Here is a 15,238-nt window from a genome sequence, read left to right on the forward strand (position 1 = left end):
ACAGAGGTCATTTAGATTTCTTAATGCTTATCATAATTTTTTACTATTTTATTTTACTTTTAAGTACAGTTTACATATAATATTTTATTTTCTATTTCAGATGCACAGCCTAGTGGTTAGAGTGTTATATACTTTACACAGTTTTCTCCTCAACCATAGTTCTTCTTAATCTTGTGATTTTAAGAAGAGTTAACATGAACCCCAAGTGCCTTTAGTAAATTAAACATTTGGTGGCTTTTGTTTGACGTCATAGCAGGAAAACAAACCCAATCTGAGATGAAGGTCATGAGCAGTCGATGCGGATGGCTGTCCTGGAAATGAATCGTAAGGTGGACTTGTGCCGGAGCTGCGACTGGAAGAGGCTGTCGTGTTATGGGTCACTGTGGGACTCCAGCTGCCCGTGAAGGGCTTTCCACGGCACGTGTTAAGACCATGATTGTGTTTAGGTTCAGTTTCAACAGAAGTTCCCAAGGATGAATTGTGCGAGATGGGGTCCCTTTGTGCAGGGACTTGTGTTGCTCTTCAGAGCTCGTCCATGGTGAGCAGGTGGGACACGCTCTGTGTGTGCTGTTGACGTTTGTGCGCGCTAACACTGTGCACCAACATCATGTCTGCAGTCAAGAAAGCTGCAAATTCATGAACTGTAAAGAGATTTCAACTAATCTATAGAACTTTAAAAATGGATGACAGAGGAAACATTTGAATGGTGGGGTATCCAGTGGAAAGCGTGGACTTGCAAGTCAGGCGCACATAGGTTGGGATCCCAACGCACCTGCTTGTTCACTATATGACCCTGGGCAAGTTGCTTGGCTTCTCTGAGCCTCAGTTTTCTCTTCAGGCTTCTGGAATCATCCTCAAGACTTTTGTTTTGTTGTTGTTGTGGGTTTTTGTTTGTTTGTTTGTTTGTTTGTTTGTTTTTTTATAGAGAGGGGGATAGATAGGGACAGACAGACAGGAACAGAGAGAGATGAGAAGCATCAATCATCAGTTTTTCCTTGCGACACTTTAGTTGTTCATTGACTGCTTTCTCATATGTGCCTTGACCGTGGGGCTACAGCAGACTAAGTAACACCTTGCTCAAGCCAGCAACCTTGGGTCCAAGCTGGTGAGCTTTGCTTAAACCACATGAGCCTGCACTCAAGCTGACGACCTTGGGGTCTCGAACCTGGGTCCTCTGCATCATCCTCAAGATTGAATGAGTTACTCTACTTAAAACACCTGGTATGGTGACAAGCCCTTATAGAGGATCCGTTAATGGTCACTGTTGTTATAGGCTGTTAAATATGTTTTAATCTTCTTTCAAAATAACTATATAACAGAGCAGTTAAAGGAGATGAAAGTGAGGCTGGGGCCCAGTCCTGGCTGTACTTCTTCCTAGCTATGACACTGGCAGGTTACTTAAAATCCCGGCACTTCAGGCCCTGGCCGGTTGGCTCAGTGGTAGAGCGTCGGCCTGGCGTGCAGAAGTCCCGGGTTTGATTCCCGGCCAGGGCACACAGGAGAAGCACCCATCTGCTTCTCCACCCCTCCCCCTCTCCTTCCTCTCTGTCTCTCTCTTCCCCTCCCGCAGCCGAGGCTCCATTGGAGCAAAGATGGCCTGGGCGCTGGGGATGGCTCCTTGGCCTCTGCCCCAGGCGCTAAAGTGGCTCTGGTCGCAACAGAGCGACGCCCCGGAGGGACAGAGCATCGCCCCCTGGTGGGCAGAGCGTCGCCCCTGGTGGGTGTGCCGGGTAGATCCTGGTCGGGCACATGCGGGGGTCTGTCTGTCTCTCCCCGTTTCCAGCTTCAGAAAAAAAAAAAATTACCGGCACTTCAGTTCGCTTTCTTTAAAACTGGATGGTGATAGTACCGGCATCTTAGGTTGAATGTTAAACAAGTTATTATACATACAGCCCCAGAACAGCCTGGTACATAGTGAGCACTAGGTGAATGTTTGCTGTCATTGTTATCATTAATGTAACCATTAACTCAGAAGGTCTGTTATACCTTAAAAAGTAGGTATCTTTGAATATTTCCTCAGCTGCTACAACTTTTGCTTACGATTTGATATGTTGTTAGATGTTTCTAGCTCAGATGTGGTTTATTGCAGTGCATTCTGAAACATGAGCTATCTGTTTGGGTGATATCATTACGTAGTATCTGAATGAGTAGAATTTTCTGATTTGGCACCATGTTTAAATATAATTTTTTTTTTGAAAAATGACTATTCTGAAATGTCCTTTTCCCTCTGCAGATTATTCCGAGCTGGGAGAGCTTCCCCCACGATCTCCTTTAGAACCAGTTTGTGAAGATGGGCCCTTTGGCCCTGTCCCAGAGGAGAAGAAAAGGACGTCTCGTGAGCTTCGAGAACTGTGGCGGAAGGCGATTCTACAGCAGATACTCCTCCTCAGGATGGAGAAGGAGAACCAGAAGCTGCAAGGTTGGTTTGTCATTTTCCCATTTGATCGTGCCTGGTGGTCTTAATTTATCTTGGCTTGGAAGTGAAATCACATCAGACATAGGTATGCCGTCTTCACAAGAAAGCAGGACACTCCAGCATACACATGTATGTTAATATCTGTTTCCTTTTTCAAAGTAAAGTTAACACTACTTTCTAGAGATCTAACGATCTCACCAGCTACAGTAAGTATTCCCGTATGGTCATTTTTAGCATAATGTCTAGAACTTCTGAGGGACGACCTGCACATTTAAGCTTTAATTTTCTAAAAGTGGCTTTTGTTTTGGTCTTTTTCTCTCCCTCCCTGCTTTGTCCTCAGCCACCGTCGGTGCCTGGGTGTTGCTATATGTGAACTCATCCCACATAAGCATCAAAGTTTATAACCTCACTATATGTGCATTTTTAGTGAGTTGCAAGTAACCAGAAAACTTCAGCACTAGCTGAGCTCTGCCTGTGCTGATATGAAGGTGTTCTATGTAGACAGACTTGCACGGTCCTGAGGACGGCTCCAGAAGGCAGGTGTTAGCCAGAGGAGGAGACTAAGGCTCAGAGCAGCCAGGCAGCTTGCCCAGGGTTGTGTCGGTATCAAAATAAGATGTGAACTTTGAAAGTTTAGGTTTTGTTTATTTACTGTTTACATGCTGTCACTTGAAGCAAAACTAGCATTTTTGCAAGTTAAGAAGCTAAATTTATGTGCCCCGGGTGGTGCAATGGAAAGAGCATGGGTCTGAGGGGCATGGAGCTGCCGGCTCTAAAGCAGTGGGGACTGACCGGGAGGTCTGGGCCTGCCCTCGGGGAGACCGCGCAGGGCTGCAGTCCCGACGTCTGACCGGGAGGTCTGGGCCTGCTCTCGGGGAGACCGCGCAGGGCTGCAGTCCCGACGTCTGACCGGGAGGTCTGGGCCTGCCCTCGGGGAGACCGCGCAGGGCTGCAGTCACTTCTCCCCGAAGAGCACAGTGGTCCCGCGTTAGCTGTCGTTTTGCTTTCTGGGCTTTCCGTTACTTGGTGGCCTGAAAATATTAAATGGAAAATTCCAGAAATAAACAGTTCACAAGTTTTAAGTTGTGTGCTGTTCTGAGTAGTGTGATGACATCTCGAGCTGTCCCGCTCCATCCTGCCCCGGTAAGTCACCCCTTTGTCCGGAGTATCCCCGCTCTGTCCACTCTTCACCCATTAGTCAAGTAGCGGCCCCCTCCGGTTTTGGGTCCATGGCCACGGTGTCGCAGTGCTTGTGTTCAGATCACCCTTATGTTACTCAGTAGTGGCCCCAAAGCACAATAGTGGTGACACTGGCAATCGGATGTGCCAGAAGAGAAGCCATAAAGTGCTTCCTTTAAGTGGAAAGGTGTGTGGACAGGGAAGAGCACAGCACACATCGGGGTCGTGCTGGCGTGTCTCAGACGTGCACCAGAGGCCGGGAAGGGGGCACTCCTGCACGTGTGCGTGAGCTTCCTCCTTGATTGTGAGTCTTCACTCCTTAATAATACTCTGGATGTTTGTAAAGAGCTGAAAGTCTTTAAGACACTAGATTTGATGAATACAGTTCATGAACAAGAAGTGAAATGTAAGGTCGTAAGACCTCCTGATACGGAAGTAGTCCAGCAGGTGTGAGAGGCTGCTCAGGGGTGTGGACGCAGGTCGGAGCTGAGAGCGGGGGTCACCCCAGGAGGGTCCTGTGGGAGGGGGCTGCGTGAGGGCCTCAGTGCAGCGAGGGCTAGGGGTTCTCCCAGCTCTGTTTCTCTACCACTTTCTCGTGTGCTCCTGAAGGTAATTAATCGTAAGAGCAGGTGTCTAAGCGAGGTCGGAGAGCGATGGCGGCACTGTGTCATCAGCGAAGTGGCAGCTCTGTAGCACAGCAATGACGTTCCCATGTACATTGGTTGGGATTTTTGCTGAAATCCCAAAGGCCACCGTGTTTATCATGTGGGTCACCAACCTTGGCCCTTATCCCGGCCAGTCGTGCACATGACAGCCACAGAAAATCAGGGCTTAGCTGAGAAATGGGATTGATGCTGGCGGGGCTGTCGGGACCGCTGGGAAGAACCGTGACTACAGCGAGTGAGCTCAGTGCACCACAGAAGCAGCGGTCTGAGAGGCTGTGCGAGTGCTCGCCTGCCTGTGAGGCTGTGCGAGTGCTCGCCTGCCTGTGAGGCTGTGCAAGTGCTCGCCTGCCGGACCGTGACTACAGCGAGTGAGCTCAGTGCACCACAGAAGCAGCGGTCTGTGAGGCTGTGCGAGTGCTCGCCTGCCGGACAGGTGCACTGGGACCGCTGGGAAGAACCGTGACTGCAGTGAGTGAGCTCGGTGCACCACAGAAGCAGCGGTCTGAGAGGCTGTGTAAGTGCTCGCCTGCCTGTGAGGCTGTGCAAGTGCTCGCCTGCCGGACCGGACGCACTGGGACCGTGTCTGAGGTGACCTGGAACACCTCGCCAGGTGCTCTCCCGCTTCTTTCTGCTGCTTCCTCGTGTCATCTGGCAGTGCTCTGTCCTGTACGGGCATTCATTTCATTTTTACTGCTGGGATTCATTGCTCGTGTTAGCTCTGTGAAAGTCAACGTGTTTACCTTCATGAAAGCACAATAAACTTGCTAGTCATAATTTAGAAAGCGTTGTATCAGTGTGAACAGTATCTGGTATATTGCTGAAGAATAATCACCAGTAGGAGCCTGATCGTGAACTGCCTAAAAATATCTAGTTAGGCCGGTTGGGTGGGATGGGGGCCAGAATTTTGTCCTTAAATACAGAAACAAAAATTGACAAGAACCAACTAGGGAGTGTACTATGTGCTAGAGAGAGGGTTATTTTATTGCATCTTTTTTTCAATTACTTTTAAAAAGGAAAGTTACATTGCAGCTGGGACTGGCTCTTGAAATTGATGACCGGGTAAAGCCAACTGGCATGCTTTACGGAACATAAACATGTAGAAAGAGGTTCTTCCTATGGGTAAGCCAGGTTCCTGGCTTTTGCATGTATGGATCAACTATTTATTACTGTTCTAGGAGCACAGCATCTGAGAAAGAACCAAACCACATCAGCAAAGTCTGCCCCAGTCCTTGTCGACCGTTGGAAGCCGAATTGTAACCTCCCTAGTGAAACAGCTTATTTCCCAGTGATGCTGGGACTGAGATGCCTCTCCGCTCTCCGGAGCGGCACCCCTCCGCACCTCCTCTGCCGGGCCGCGTCTCCTCATTCTACAGGAGGACGCACGCAGCCCGGGGGATGCTGGGACTGAGATGCCTCTCCGCTCTCCGGAGCGGCACCCTCCGCACCTCCTCTGCCGGGCCGCGTCTCCTCATTCTACAGGAGGACGCACGCAGCCCGGGGCAGGACAGCAGGGCGTGATTCAGTGCACACATGCATAGGTTTGGGTCAGCATGTTAGTGCGTGTTGGACTGAATCTCACAGTTCAGCATCTTTTGTGTAAGATGACTATGTTACACGTATTACATCTACACAATGACACGTCAGATTTGTACAAGCTCGGAAGTTATCTACTGTCGTTACTGAGGATGCCACCCAGCCCCTCAGCCTTCCCTTCCTAAGCTTTCAAGAGGTGGTGGCAGTTGGAAGAGTGTTTTATTTGTGGAGGTGGCTGCTCATGGCACAGAACTGGGGGTGGGCAGCCGCAGCCCACCCTACACAGCGGACAAATCAGATCTGAATGTTAATCCAGAGCCCAAGTTAGCTCGTGCATCCATGTTTAATAGTAATGAGTGGTTTAGAAGACAATGTTGCCAAGTTACAGCGTCTGGTCTCATGCAGTCCTGGATGCCCCCCCCCCCCGAAACTCACAGGGCTGGGACCGACTGTAGACACCTGTTTACTACTGTCAACAGTTTGGTGTAGCAGCTACGTTCTTGCCTCAGCGCCATGATGTTCGCCACAGGCCCGCACCACCTGTCTTGGCTTAAGGGCATCTTGGAGCCACTGATTTTAGGCAGCGGCGTTGTCAGGATACTAAATTCACAGCAGGATGTGCTCGGGCCACTGGTGGAATACCTGGAATAAGCCTTCTCAGGTCTGATATTTCCGTTCTGTTGACTTCAGAGCGGGTTTCTCTTGTTGTTTGCTGGGCTCCTCAGTGCAGCCAGACATGCTCGTATGGAACTCACCGCCAGGAAGTGTCATCGGCTCCGAGAGCCTGTGCTGCTTGTGTTCAGCGGGGCTGGTCCTGAACCCGATTTGCCACAAGGGTTACTTCAGCTCTGATGACACCTACTGTGTTTCCTCATAGCCAAACAAAAGTATCTAGCGTTAACATTTTTTAAGTCAAAGAGAGGAGAGACTCCTGCATGCACCCCCACTGGGATCCACTTGGCAGTGCCTGTCTGGGGCTGATGCTCCAATCAACAGAGCTATCCTCAGTGTCTGGGGCCGATGCTCGAACCAATTGAGCCACTGGCTGTGGGAGGGGAGAGAGAGAAGAGGATAGGGAGAGGAAGAGAAGCAGACGGTCACTTGTCATGTCTGCACTGACTGGGGATCGAACCCAGGACATCCGCACACCAGGCAGACACTCTATCCACTGAGCCAGCTGGCCAGGGCAACACTTTTTTAAAATTTGAACTCCACAGATGTAGGGAATGGTTTAGCAGGACCTTGATTATGAATTCTTCAAAGTAAGAAGCAAAAGAATAAAGATAGTGGATGAAAAATCACAAAAGACGAGAGAGCACTAGGCCTGGAGCCCCTGGCTACTCACCAGCCAGTCGGTAATCTGGTCAAGCCCCTTAGTCGCCTCAACTAAGTCGCTCTCAGTTGCTGTGCCCATGAAATGAGGGGCTGGACCAGGGATCTCTGCAGGCCTTTTTTGTGAGATCTTTTGATGTATTTGTATTTGAAGGCGGTAATTGGGTCCGTTAAGTACAGAATCCATGCATCAGATGAATAAGGTCTTAGCACCAGTGTATTGTTAGCCGGATATACCAAGTTATCTTTGCTCCATATCCAACTTGGAAAAAGAACATATTTTATTTTACACTATCAGCACTTAGTTTGTAAAGCAACATTTTGTGCCTTCCACTGTCTGTCTTTATATTTTTGATAATATAGCTTGTGGAACACTTGCGAATTAGCAGACACTTTGCAAATACTTAATATATTTTATTTTATTTAATCCTCATAAGAGCAACTCGGTGAAGTAGCTGTCATTCTCATTTTAAAAGTAAGAGGAACTGGGGTTTAAATCCGGAGAGCTTCACATCCTGCCGGTGGAAGGACCCTGCTGAGCCTCGGCCAGCTCCTGACAGGGGCAGGTTGGGGTGGAGAGTGGATGTACTTGTAGGGGGTGGGGCAGACCAGACTTGTGAGATGTGTGTGCTGACTTATCAGTGTCTGTAGGACGAAGAACAACCTTATGCCGATAAACTCAACAACTTAGATGATGTGGACACACTTCTTGAAAGATACACTTTACCAAAAACTGAAATGAAAACTAAAAGAAGATCCAAATGGCCCAAATCTGTTAAAGAGAACTCCAGGCTCAGATAGCTCCCCTGTGTTCTAGAAAACATTTCAGATCCCTGACTGATCCTAATCCCAGAAAAAAACTGTGGTGACAGCAAGCTCCGTAGCATAGTGAGACCGAGGGGACCAGGTGTACTGTGCCTCGGAGTGACGTTCAGATTAAATGTTACTAAACAGAAAGAACTGAGGGCGTGTAGTACTTACTACTCGTAAAGAAGTCGGGTGTACCAGCTCTGCAGAACTCCGGGTATTGGCTTACGCTTAGCCGTACACCTGCCTGCTCTGCTAATAAACTCACAGTCTAGATCTCAGAAGTAATGTGGAGTGGTTTGGGGGGCTGACAACATTACCCCTGTACCTAAAGAGGATTTTGTGGTTTTAGGTGGAAATGAGGTTGTCAGTTTTAATCTTTCTTAGAATTGTCAATTTAAAATCTTCCCATGTTGACCTTCCCCACCCCCCACCCTTCAGTTTGATAATTTAGGTATAATTCTTCTTAATGCAGCTTTAAACTAAATCAGGTTGGTGGCAAATAATAGCTCTATCCACATACACGAGGGGAAGCCGTGTGAGAAGTGTAGATGTGTTCTGTTCGTCTCCAGGAAGCGGGAGCGTGGCTGCTGGGAGAGGTCACCTGAAGGAGGCGTGGCTCTGAGAGGGAGACCCTTGGAGCACCTTAGTTAGATAAAATTTCTTTGTTAGGCGGCCACGTTGTGAAGGACACGCAGCCGTGGTGACCACTAACGTGCTCTGAAACGTCTGTTCCAGCTTCTGAAAATGACTTGCTGAACAAGCGCCTGAAGCTCGATTATGAAGAGATCACTCCTTGTCTTAAAGAAGTAACGGCAGTGTGGGAAAAGATGCTGAGCACCCCAGGAAGGTCCAAACTTAAGTTTGACGTGGAAAAGATACACTCGGCTGTCGGGCAAGGTAGGCCTTCCCGGGAACCAGTCCAGCCCACCTCACGCCTCCCGGGGGTTGGGGAGAAGTAGGAAATTAAAAAGAAAAAAATTAGGCCCTGGCCGGTTGGCTCAGCGGTAGAGCGTCAGCCTGGCGTGCGGGGGACCCGGGTTCGATTCCCGGCCAGGGCACATAGGAGAAGCGCCCATTTGCTTCTCCACTCCTCCCCCTCCTTCCTCTCTGTCTCTCTCTTCCCCTCCCGCAGCCAAGGCTCCATTGGAGCAAAGATGGCCCGGGCGCTGGGGATGGCTCCTTGGCCTCTGCCCCAGGCGCTAGAGTGGCTCTGGTCGCTCGCGGCAGAGCGACGCCCAGGATGGGCAGAGCATCACCCCCTGGTGGGCGTGCCGGGTGGATCCCGGTCGGGCGCATGCGGGAGTCTGTCTGACTGTCTCTCCCCATTTCCAGCTTCAGAAAAATACAAAAAAAAAGAAAGAAAAAATTAAATCCAATTTTAGTGGGCATTTCTCTCCTATTTATCATTCTTTAGTTAACCTGTTTCCAGATAACTTAGTTAATCGATGTGACCTTCATTGCCTTTCATGAGTTCTCTTAACTAAATCCGTTAAAATGCCCAGACAACCGGGAGACAGGAAGGAGAGAGAGGAAAACCCGAGAACTCAGTTGCCTGCAGACGGGGTGACGACACGATGATATGATGATATGCTCCAGGTTGAGCAGTAAACTGAAACCTGATGGTGTGGCTCCTCTCCGAGTGCTCCTGGGAGACAGCATAGAGTGTTGGGAGCAGACTTCAGACAGGTCATCCCGATTCTGGTCCCAGCCCTCCCAATGTGCAGTGTGGCCTTAGGCAAATGACTTACCCTCTCTGAGCCCCACTTTCCACACGTGTACAATGTGGGTGGTGACAGTGGTTGCTGCAAAGGGTAGATGAGCTGGTTCCCAGGAGCACAGTGCATGGATCGGCTCCACCAAAGGGCCCTGAGAGCGGGCAGTTTTGCTGTGTGTGTGTGTGTGTGTGTGTGTGTGTGTTTGTGTGTGTTTTCTGCTGACCGTGTACCAATCTGAACTGTTACTGGCCCAATACAAACACAGGACTTGAGATTAAGCATTTAAAACTTTTCTAATAATTTGACAGATCCTAATTATTTTTTAAAAAATGTGAACTTTTATTTTGGCAATCTTTTTTTTCTCATTTTGTTTTTCTACTAATTCATTTTTTACTGTATTTTATAAAAGTGTTCATTTGCTATGGATTGGAAAACTTAAAAAAAAAAACCAGTCCATCATCACAAATAGTTGGAGCAGCACCATTTCAGAGCTTAATTTCGATGACTATTAGCGTTCAAGTGAAACAACCATTTCTTTTAAAATGTATGTGAGTGAGTGTCTGCTGGCAAGAGGAGGAACTTTTGAGTCTAATCTAATTCCAGTGCTCCTGAGTTCTGGCCAGTGTGCGCTCGAATAACCAAGTGTTTAGAAATAGGGTTACAAATACATATAAATCTCATGGTTTTCTTCTGACTTTATTAGCTGTTCAGTGGAAGAAGTTACACATGCATCATTCAACTCTAAGAGTAAATGGAGCAAAGTGGTCTTGTTCTACTAGACTGAGGCGTTCTTTCACCTTTATCTGGATTTGACAGCATCAACTTTAGTAATGCGTAGTTATTACTAGCGATGACTTCCCCTTTCTACGGATAAGGAGACTGGGACGTAGAGCGGCTGAGTGACAGCCAGAGAGCCGTTCTCATGCCATCTGTGCAGGCCCTGTGTGTTACTGCCTGCGTTTGAACTGTGCCTCGGCCATACTGCTCTGAGGCCAGAAATACGGCAGGCGGTGAGGACACAGGTTTTAAATTGGCCAGGGCTCCCTGTGTGACCTTTGGCAGGTGTCCTCACCTTTCTGGGCTCTGGCCGCCTGGCTGCTAGAATGAGAGGCAGGGACCAAGCAGAGAGTCTCAGAGCCCTATTCCAGTTCTCACATTCTTTGCACCCATAGAGGTTGCTGGAGGCTCACCATTGCACCACGTGGCCCTAGATAGCTATTTTGAAAAAGGAGGAAGCAGAGATAAGAATGAGTTTGCCCTCTCCCTTTTCACTGTTGACTAGATGATGGTCTCCAGGTGGCTTTGCTTCTAGAAAAGGTAAATCTCCTGGGTCTGTGACAGCCGTTCCAGGCGTTGACTTTCTTAGAGTCCTGACACTTGGATATGTTAGCTTTCATCATGCATTTTACGAGGGAGATAGAAAAACTCCAGGCATCTGGAACCTGTGCAGTGATGTTAAGGAGAGATGGCGGGACAATGTGCATGCTGAGGTGAGCAGAGGCTGACCTGGGATTTCCTCATGTGTCCCCAACATTGCCGCGTGGCTCCCGTGGCAGGAACTCCAGATCTCTGTCTGTGAGAGGGGCTTTGTCACTTGTTCAGCTGGTTTCAACACACAGGATTTAATGACTCCAAACAAATGACCACAGTCTGTCTTGTCGCTCAGAATAAAACATGAGATTAAATCAGAACCACACCTTTGGCCTTTGAGGGAGAGGCCAAGTCCCTTCCAAGCCCTTTAAAGACAGTCCCTTTATGAGTAAGAGGCCCCTAAGTGAGGGACATTAAGGGATGTATGAACTTTCCAAGTTAAAACTGAATCAGATTAGCAGAGATAGGACATCAGCTTGGGAGAAGGAAGAATAGTTCTGTGGAATTTTAAATATTTCAAAGTTTAGTTTGGATTTAAATGATTTCTTTTATTTAATGGTTTATTTAAATGGCCTCATTTGTTTAATGCTTAAGAGATGTCACGCAGAACCTCGTAAACCAGAGTGCGCTTTTCTAGGAATGGGATTGCGAAGAGGCCCTCTGCGACGTTGGCGACATGGGCCAGGTGCAGACTCTGCTCACCTCTGACCCAGCAATGCCGTGTACAGAAACCTGTTCTAATATTAATCAGTCAAAAATGTTCTGCAGCAGGAAAGAATGCTTATTGTGACATTGTATAATAGCCCAAAAATAAAACAGAAAATTCCCAACCATGGGACCACACCCATGTCCTATTTCTTGAAAATGAATGACACAGTGCGTTTGTATTGATGCAAAAGACGAGTTGCTGAGTGAAAGGAAGAAGTGCGCGTGGCCTCACATACTCCGCGTGACGAGGCGTTTGCAGGTAGATACCTGAGGAATAAGCAGGTGACGCACATCTGGTTGGCCTGGCGCAGCCCTGGGTCACTACTTGTTTTAGCAAAACAGTATCCGTCCTCCCCTTTGCTTCCAAACTTTCTGCTTTGGATGGTGAATTATATATTCACTCTAGTTATGGGCATTTTTTCATTTTCTTCTTTATACCTTTTGCCTTCTCAGAAGTTTTTAATTTTTTATTTAAATAGCAAGCATGTATTACTTTAAAAGTCATAAAAATTAAAGGCACTTACGTTTGGGTGGAGGGGGGCTGTCCACCCTGGGCCCAGGCAGACCCCTCCGGTGTCTCTCTCGCCTGACCCTTTGTTTTTAAAACAACACATCTAAACTTTCTTTTAAATACCAGAATATGTGGTACTATCCAGTGACACAGCCAGTATTTTATTTCCTCTAAAAAAAATAATAAAGGTCTGATAAGTTTAATGGAAATGGTTTAGTAATAAGAGGAAATTGTTCATCTCATAACATGGGAAAATTTCCCAGTTTGAAAAAAATATTTTGTAAAAAGCCCCACTATAAATCACAGATCACTTCACATGCTGACTGTTTTTCAGGCCACGTATTTTTCTTTTTTTTTCTGTTTATTTTTGAGAGTAAGAGTGAGAAGCATCAAGTTGCTGTTCCCCTTAGTTGTGCTACTGATTGTGTCTCCTATGTGCCCTGACCAGGGCTCAAACTGGTGACCTCAGGGTATTGAGCCGGCACCCCCAGGACCGAACTGGCAATCATGGTGTCCCAGGCCAGCGCTCTGTCCTCTGCACCAGGGCCAGGGCCTGCACAGTTATTTCTAATATGCTTTGCAATATTAAAAGCTAGCATGTGTGTGTATATACACAGATACCTAAGATACATCTCTGAGCAGGAATAGCAGAGAGAGAAGCAATAGATAGTATAAAAAGGCAGATACCAAGGTGCAATAGTTTCCTGTTCCTGCCACTGCAAATTGTCACAGAGCTGGTGGCTGACACAACAAATTACTCTCTCACATTCTGGAGGCCGGAAGTTGAAGTCAAGGAGTCTGCGGGCTGCACTTGGCCTCGGCCAGGTTCTGGCGTCTGCTTGCATCCCTGGGCGTGTGGCTGTACCCCTCCAGTCTCGGCCTCTGTGGTCACATGGCCTCCTCGTCTTGTCTTCTCCTCACGGAGACATTTGTCCTTGGATAGAGGGCCCACCCGTATAATCCAGGGTGATGATCTTATTTCCAGATCTTAATTATATCTACGAAGACCCTTTTTCCAAACAAGTTAATGTTCACATGTTCTAGGGGCTAGGGCTGGATGTAGACGTTTCTTTTTGGAGGCCACCATTCAACCCACTACATGGATCAGATCAATGCCAAGATAAACATTCAGAGGAGATGTGTAGGGTATGGTCCTTCACAGTTAAGTGTGACCCTGTATTTCTCCCACAAACTTTTTTTTTTTAACAACTGGTATGTGTAGGGGAAAATCCAAATTACTTACTATATATACCTTAGGTTTTTCCAAGAGATGGCTGTGAGCGATTGTTTCAAAATCATTCCTTGTGGACTGAATCATAAATTGACTACTCTCTAGTTCAGATCCACAAATGATTATTATTAATTGCCAGGTACAAGCATAAAATACTTTTTTCTCCAGTATCCCGTGTGAGCAGCAGCATGTCTGACCGTTCTAATGGGAGAATATTGGTAGAAAACATCAGTCCTTCTCCCTGGGCCGCCACTAGCCAGCCGGGCGACCTCGGGCAAGGGGCCCGTTCTCACTGGCCTCTGTGTCCGCACCTTTGCCACGAGGCTGTTCCCTTCGCAGGCTGTCAGGTGTGTGAGGCCTTCAGAGGCCAGTGATCGTAGCTGCTGCAGCCTCTTCCCAGGATAGGAACGTCTCTCAGCCGTGGCCAGTGTGAAGTGTAGAGAAGCCGTCTTCCCAAGGAGGCTCTCTGAGTGGCAGGGAAGCGCATGAAGCCGTCACATTTTTTTTTCTGGTTGGGAGAAAGATTAATCCCTTATTCAGAGGTTCCTTTTCTCCCAAGAGAACTCTTGTCAGAGATGAGAAAGGTTTGGTGTCTTTTCTGTAGTCTTCTTTCTTTCCCCATTTCCACACTGGGGCTGGCGACAATGATGCACCAGAGAATTTTGAATTTTGAATTTTGAAAACCATCACTTTTTCGAAGGAGGTTTGCCCTAAGTAATATCGTTGACTTTAAGAGGACTTTTCTTAGTTTTATACAACACTTTCTATCACTTTGAGTGTTCAGATTAATCAAATTTGAATCATTGGGCAAAGTCTCTTGGATGATTTTGTTTGTTTTCGGGTGTTCACCACAGCAGGTTTATGCAGACGGTGCCCTGTCCAGCCTGTGGCCCCTTTCTCCAGCCCGCCCTCACAGAGAGATGTCTCATCAATATACTAGAATCTCAGCTTTGATCAGGCTCTTCCCTTCCCAGCTCAAAAACATCACGTGGCTCCCGAGAGCCACCAGATGAAATGCGGGCTTCTTGCCTCAGCTTTGCCTGCAATGAAACCCTTCCAGCCCGGCTGCCCCACTCCCTCCTCACATGTGTCCTGTGCCCCAGGTGACAGACACACACTAGCTCTCTTCCTCTGGCTTGTCTTCGCTCTAACTTTTCCCCACTCTCAAGTCCTCGCACAAGCAAACGATTCTGTGACATCGTGATTTCCTTCGTCTCAGTTCGCCTCACTTTGACATTGTCCCCTCCAGGCGACGCCACTCTGCGTTGCAGTTACACGCTTGGTCTTCTTCCCTCGGACACGGTTCACTGGCACCAGCCAGGGGCTCCCATCACTTGCAGTTTATCTCTGCAGGTCCTACCATAATGCAGAGCATACATTGGAAAGGCAGAAGGAAAGTGGGGAGGGGTCGGGGGTGAGGGAAAACGTGGGGGGCTATGGAGGAAGGAAGGAAGGAAGGGAGCAGCTAGAACAAAACTGTGGTTGCTTCCTATGCCTCTGGTTCCTAGTGGAACAAGAATTCAGGTCAATGGAATAAAGCACAACTCATTTTTAAGTTGCATTCTGTGCATAAAGTCTTCCTCTGTGTTTACACCCCCTCCAAGGTGTGCCACGTCATCACCGGGGTGAAATCTGGAAGTTCCTCGCAGAGCAATGCCACCTTAAACACCAGCTTCCCTGTAAGCAGCAGCCAAAGGACACACCGTACAAAGAACTCTTAAAGCAGCTCACCTCCCAGCAGCACGCGATCCTCATCGACCTCGGTAA

The 15,238-nt window shown here is 47.9% G+C and overlaps 1 protein-coding gene across 6 annotated transcripts in view; it reads left to right on the forward strand.

Annotated features, from left to right (window-relative positions):
• Positions 1 to 15,238, forward strand: part of TBC1D1 (TBC1 domain family member 1) — a 244,641-nt gene that overhangs the window by 199,368 nt on the left and 30,035 nt on the right. For all 6 annotated transcript variants that reach the window (XM_066387172.1, XM_066387171.1, XM_066387173.1 and 3 more), the window contains 3 exons: positions 2,234 to 2,419; positions 8,671 to 8,832; positions 15,076 to 15,234. In XM_066387172.1, the coding sequence (XP_066243269.1) occupies positions 2,234 to 2,419; positions 8,671 to 8,832; positions 15,076 to 15,234 (507 nt within the window). The remainder of the gene's footprint in view (positions 1 to 2,233; positions 2,420 to 8,670; positions 8,833 to 15,075; positions 15,235 to 15,238) is intronic.

The sequence above is a fragment of the Saccopteryx leptura genome, chromosome 5, assembly GCF_036850995.1.
Source record: "Saccopteryx leptura isolate mSacLep1 chromosome 5, mSacLep1_pri_phased_curated, whole genome shotgun sequence".
NCBI lineage: Eukaryota > Metazoa > Chordata > Mammalia > Chiroptera > Emballonuridae > Saccopteryx > Saccopteryx leptura.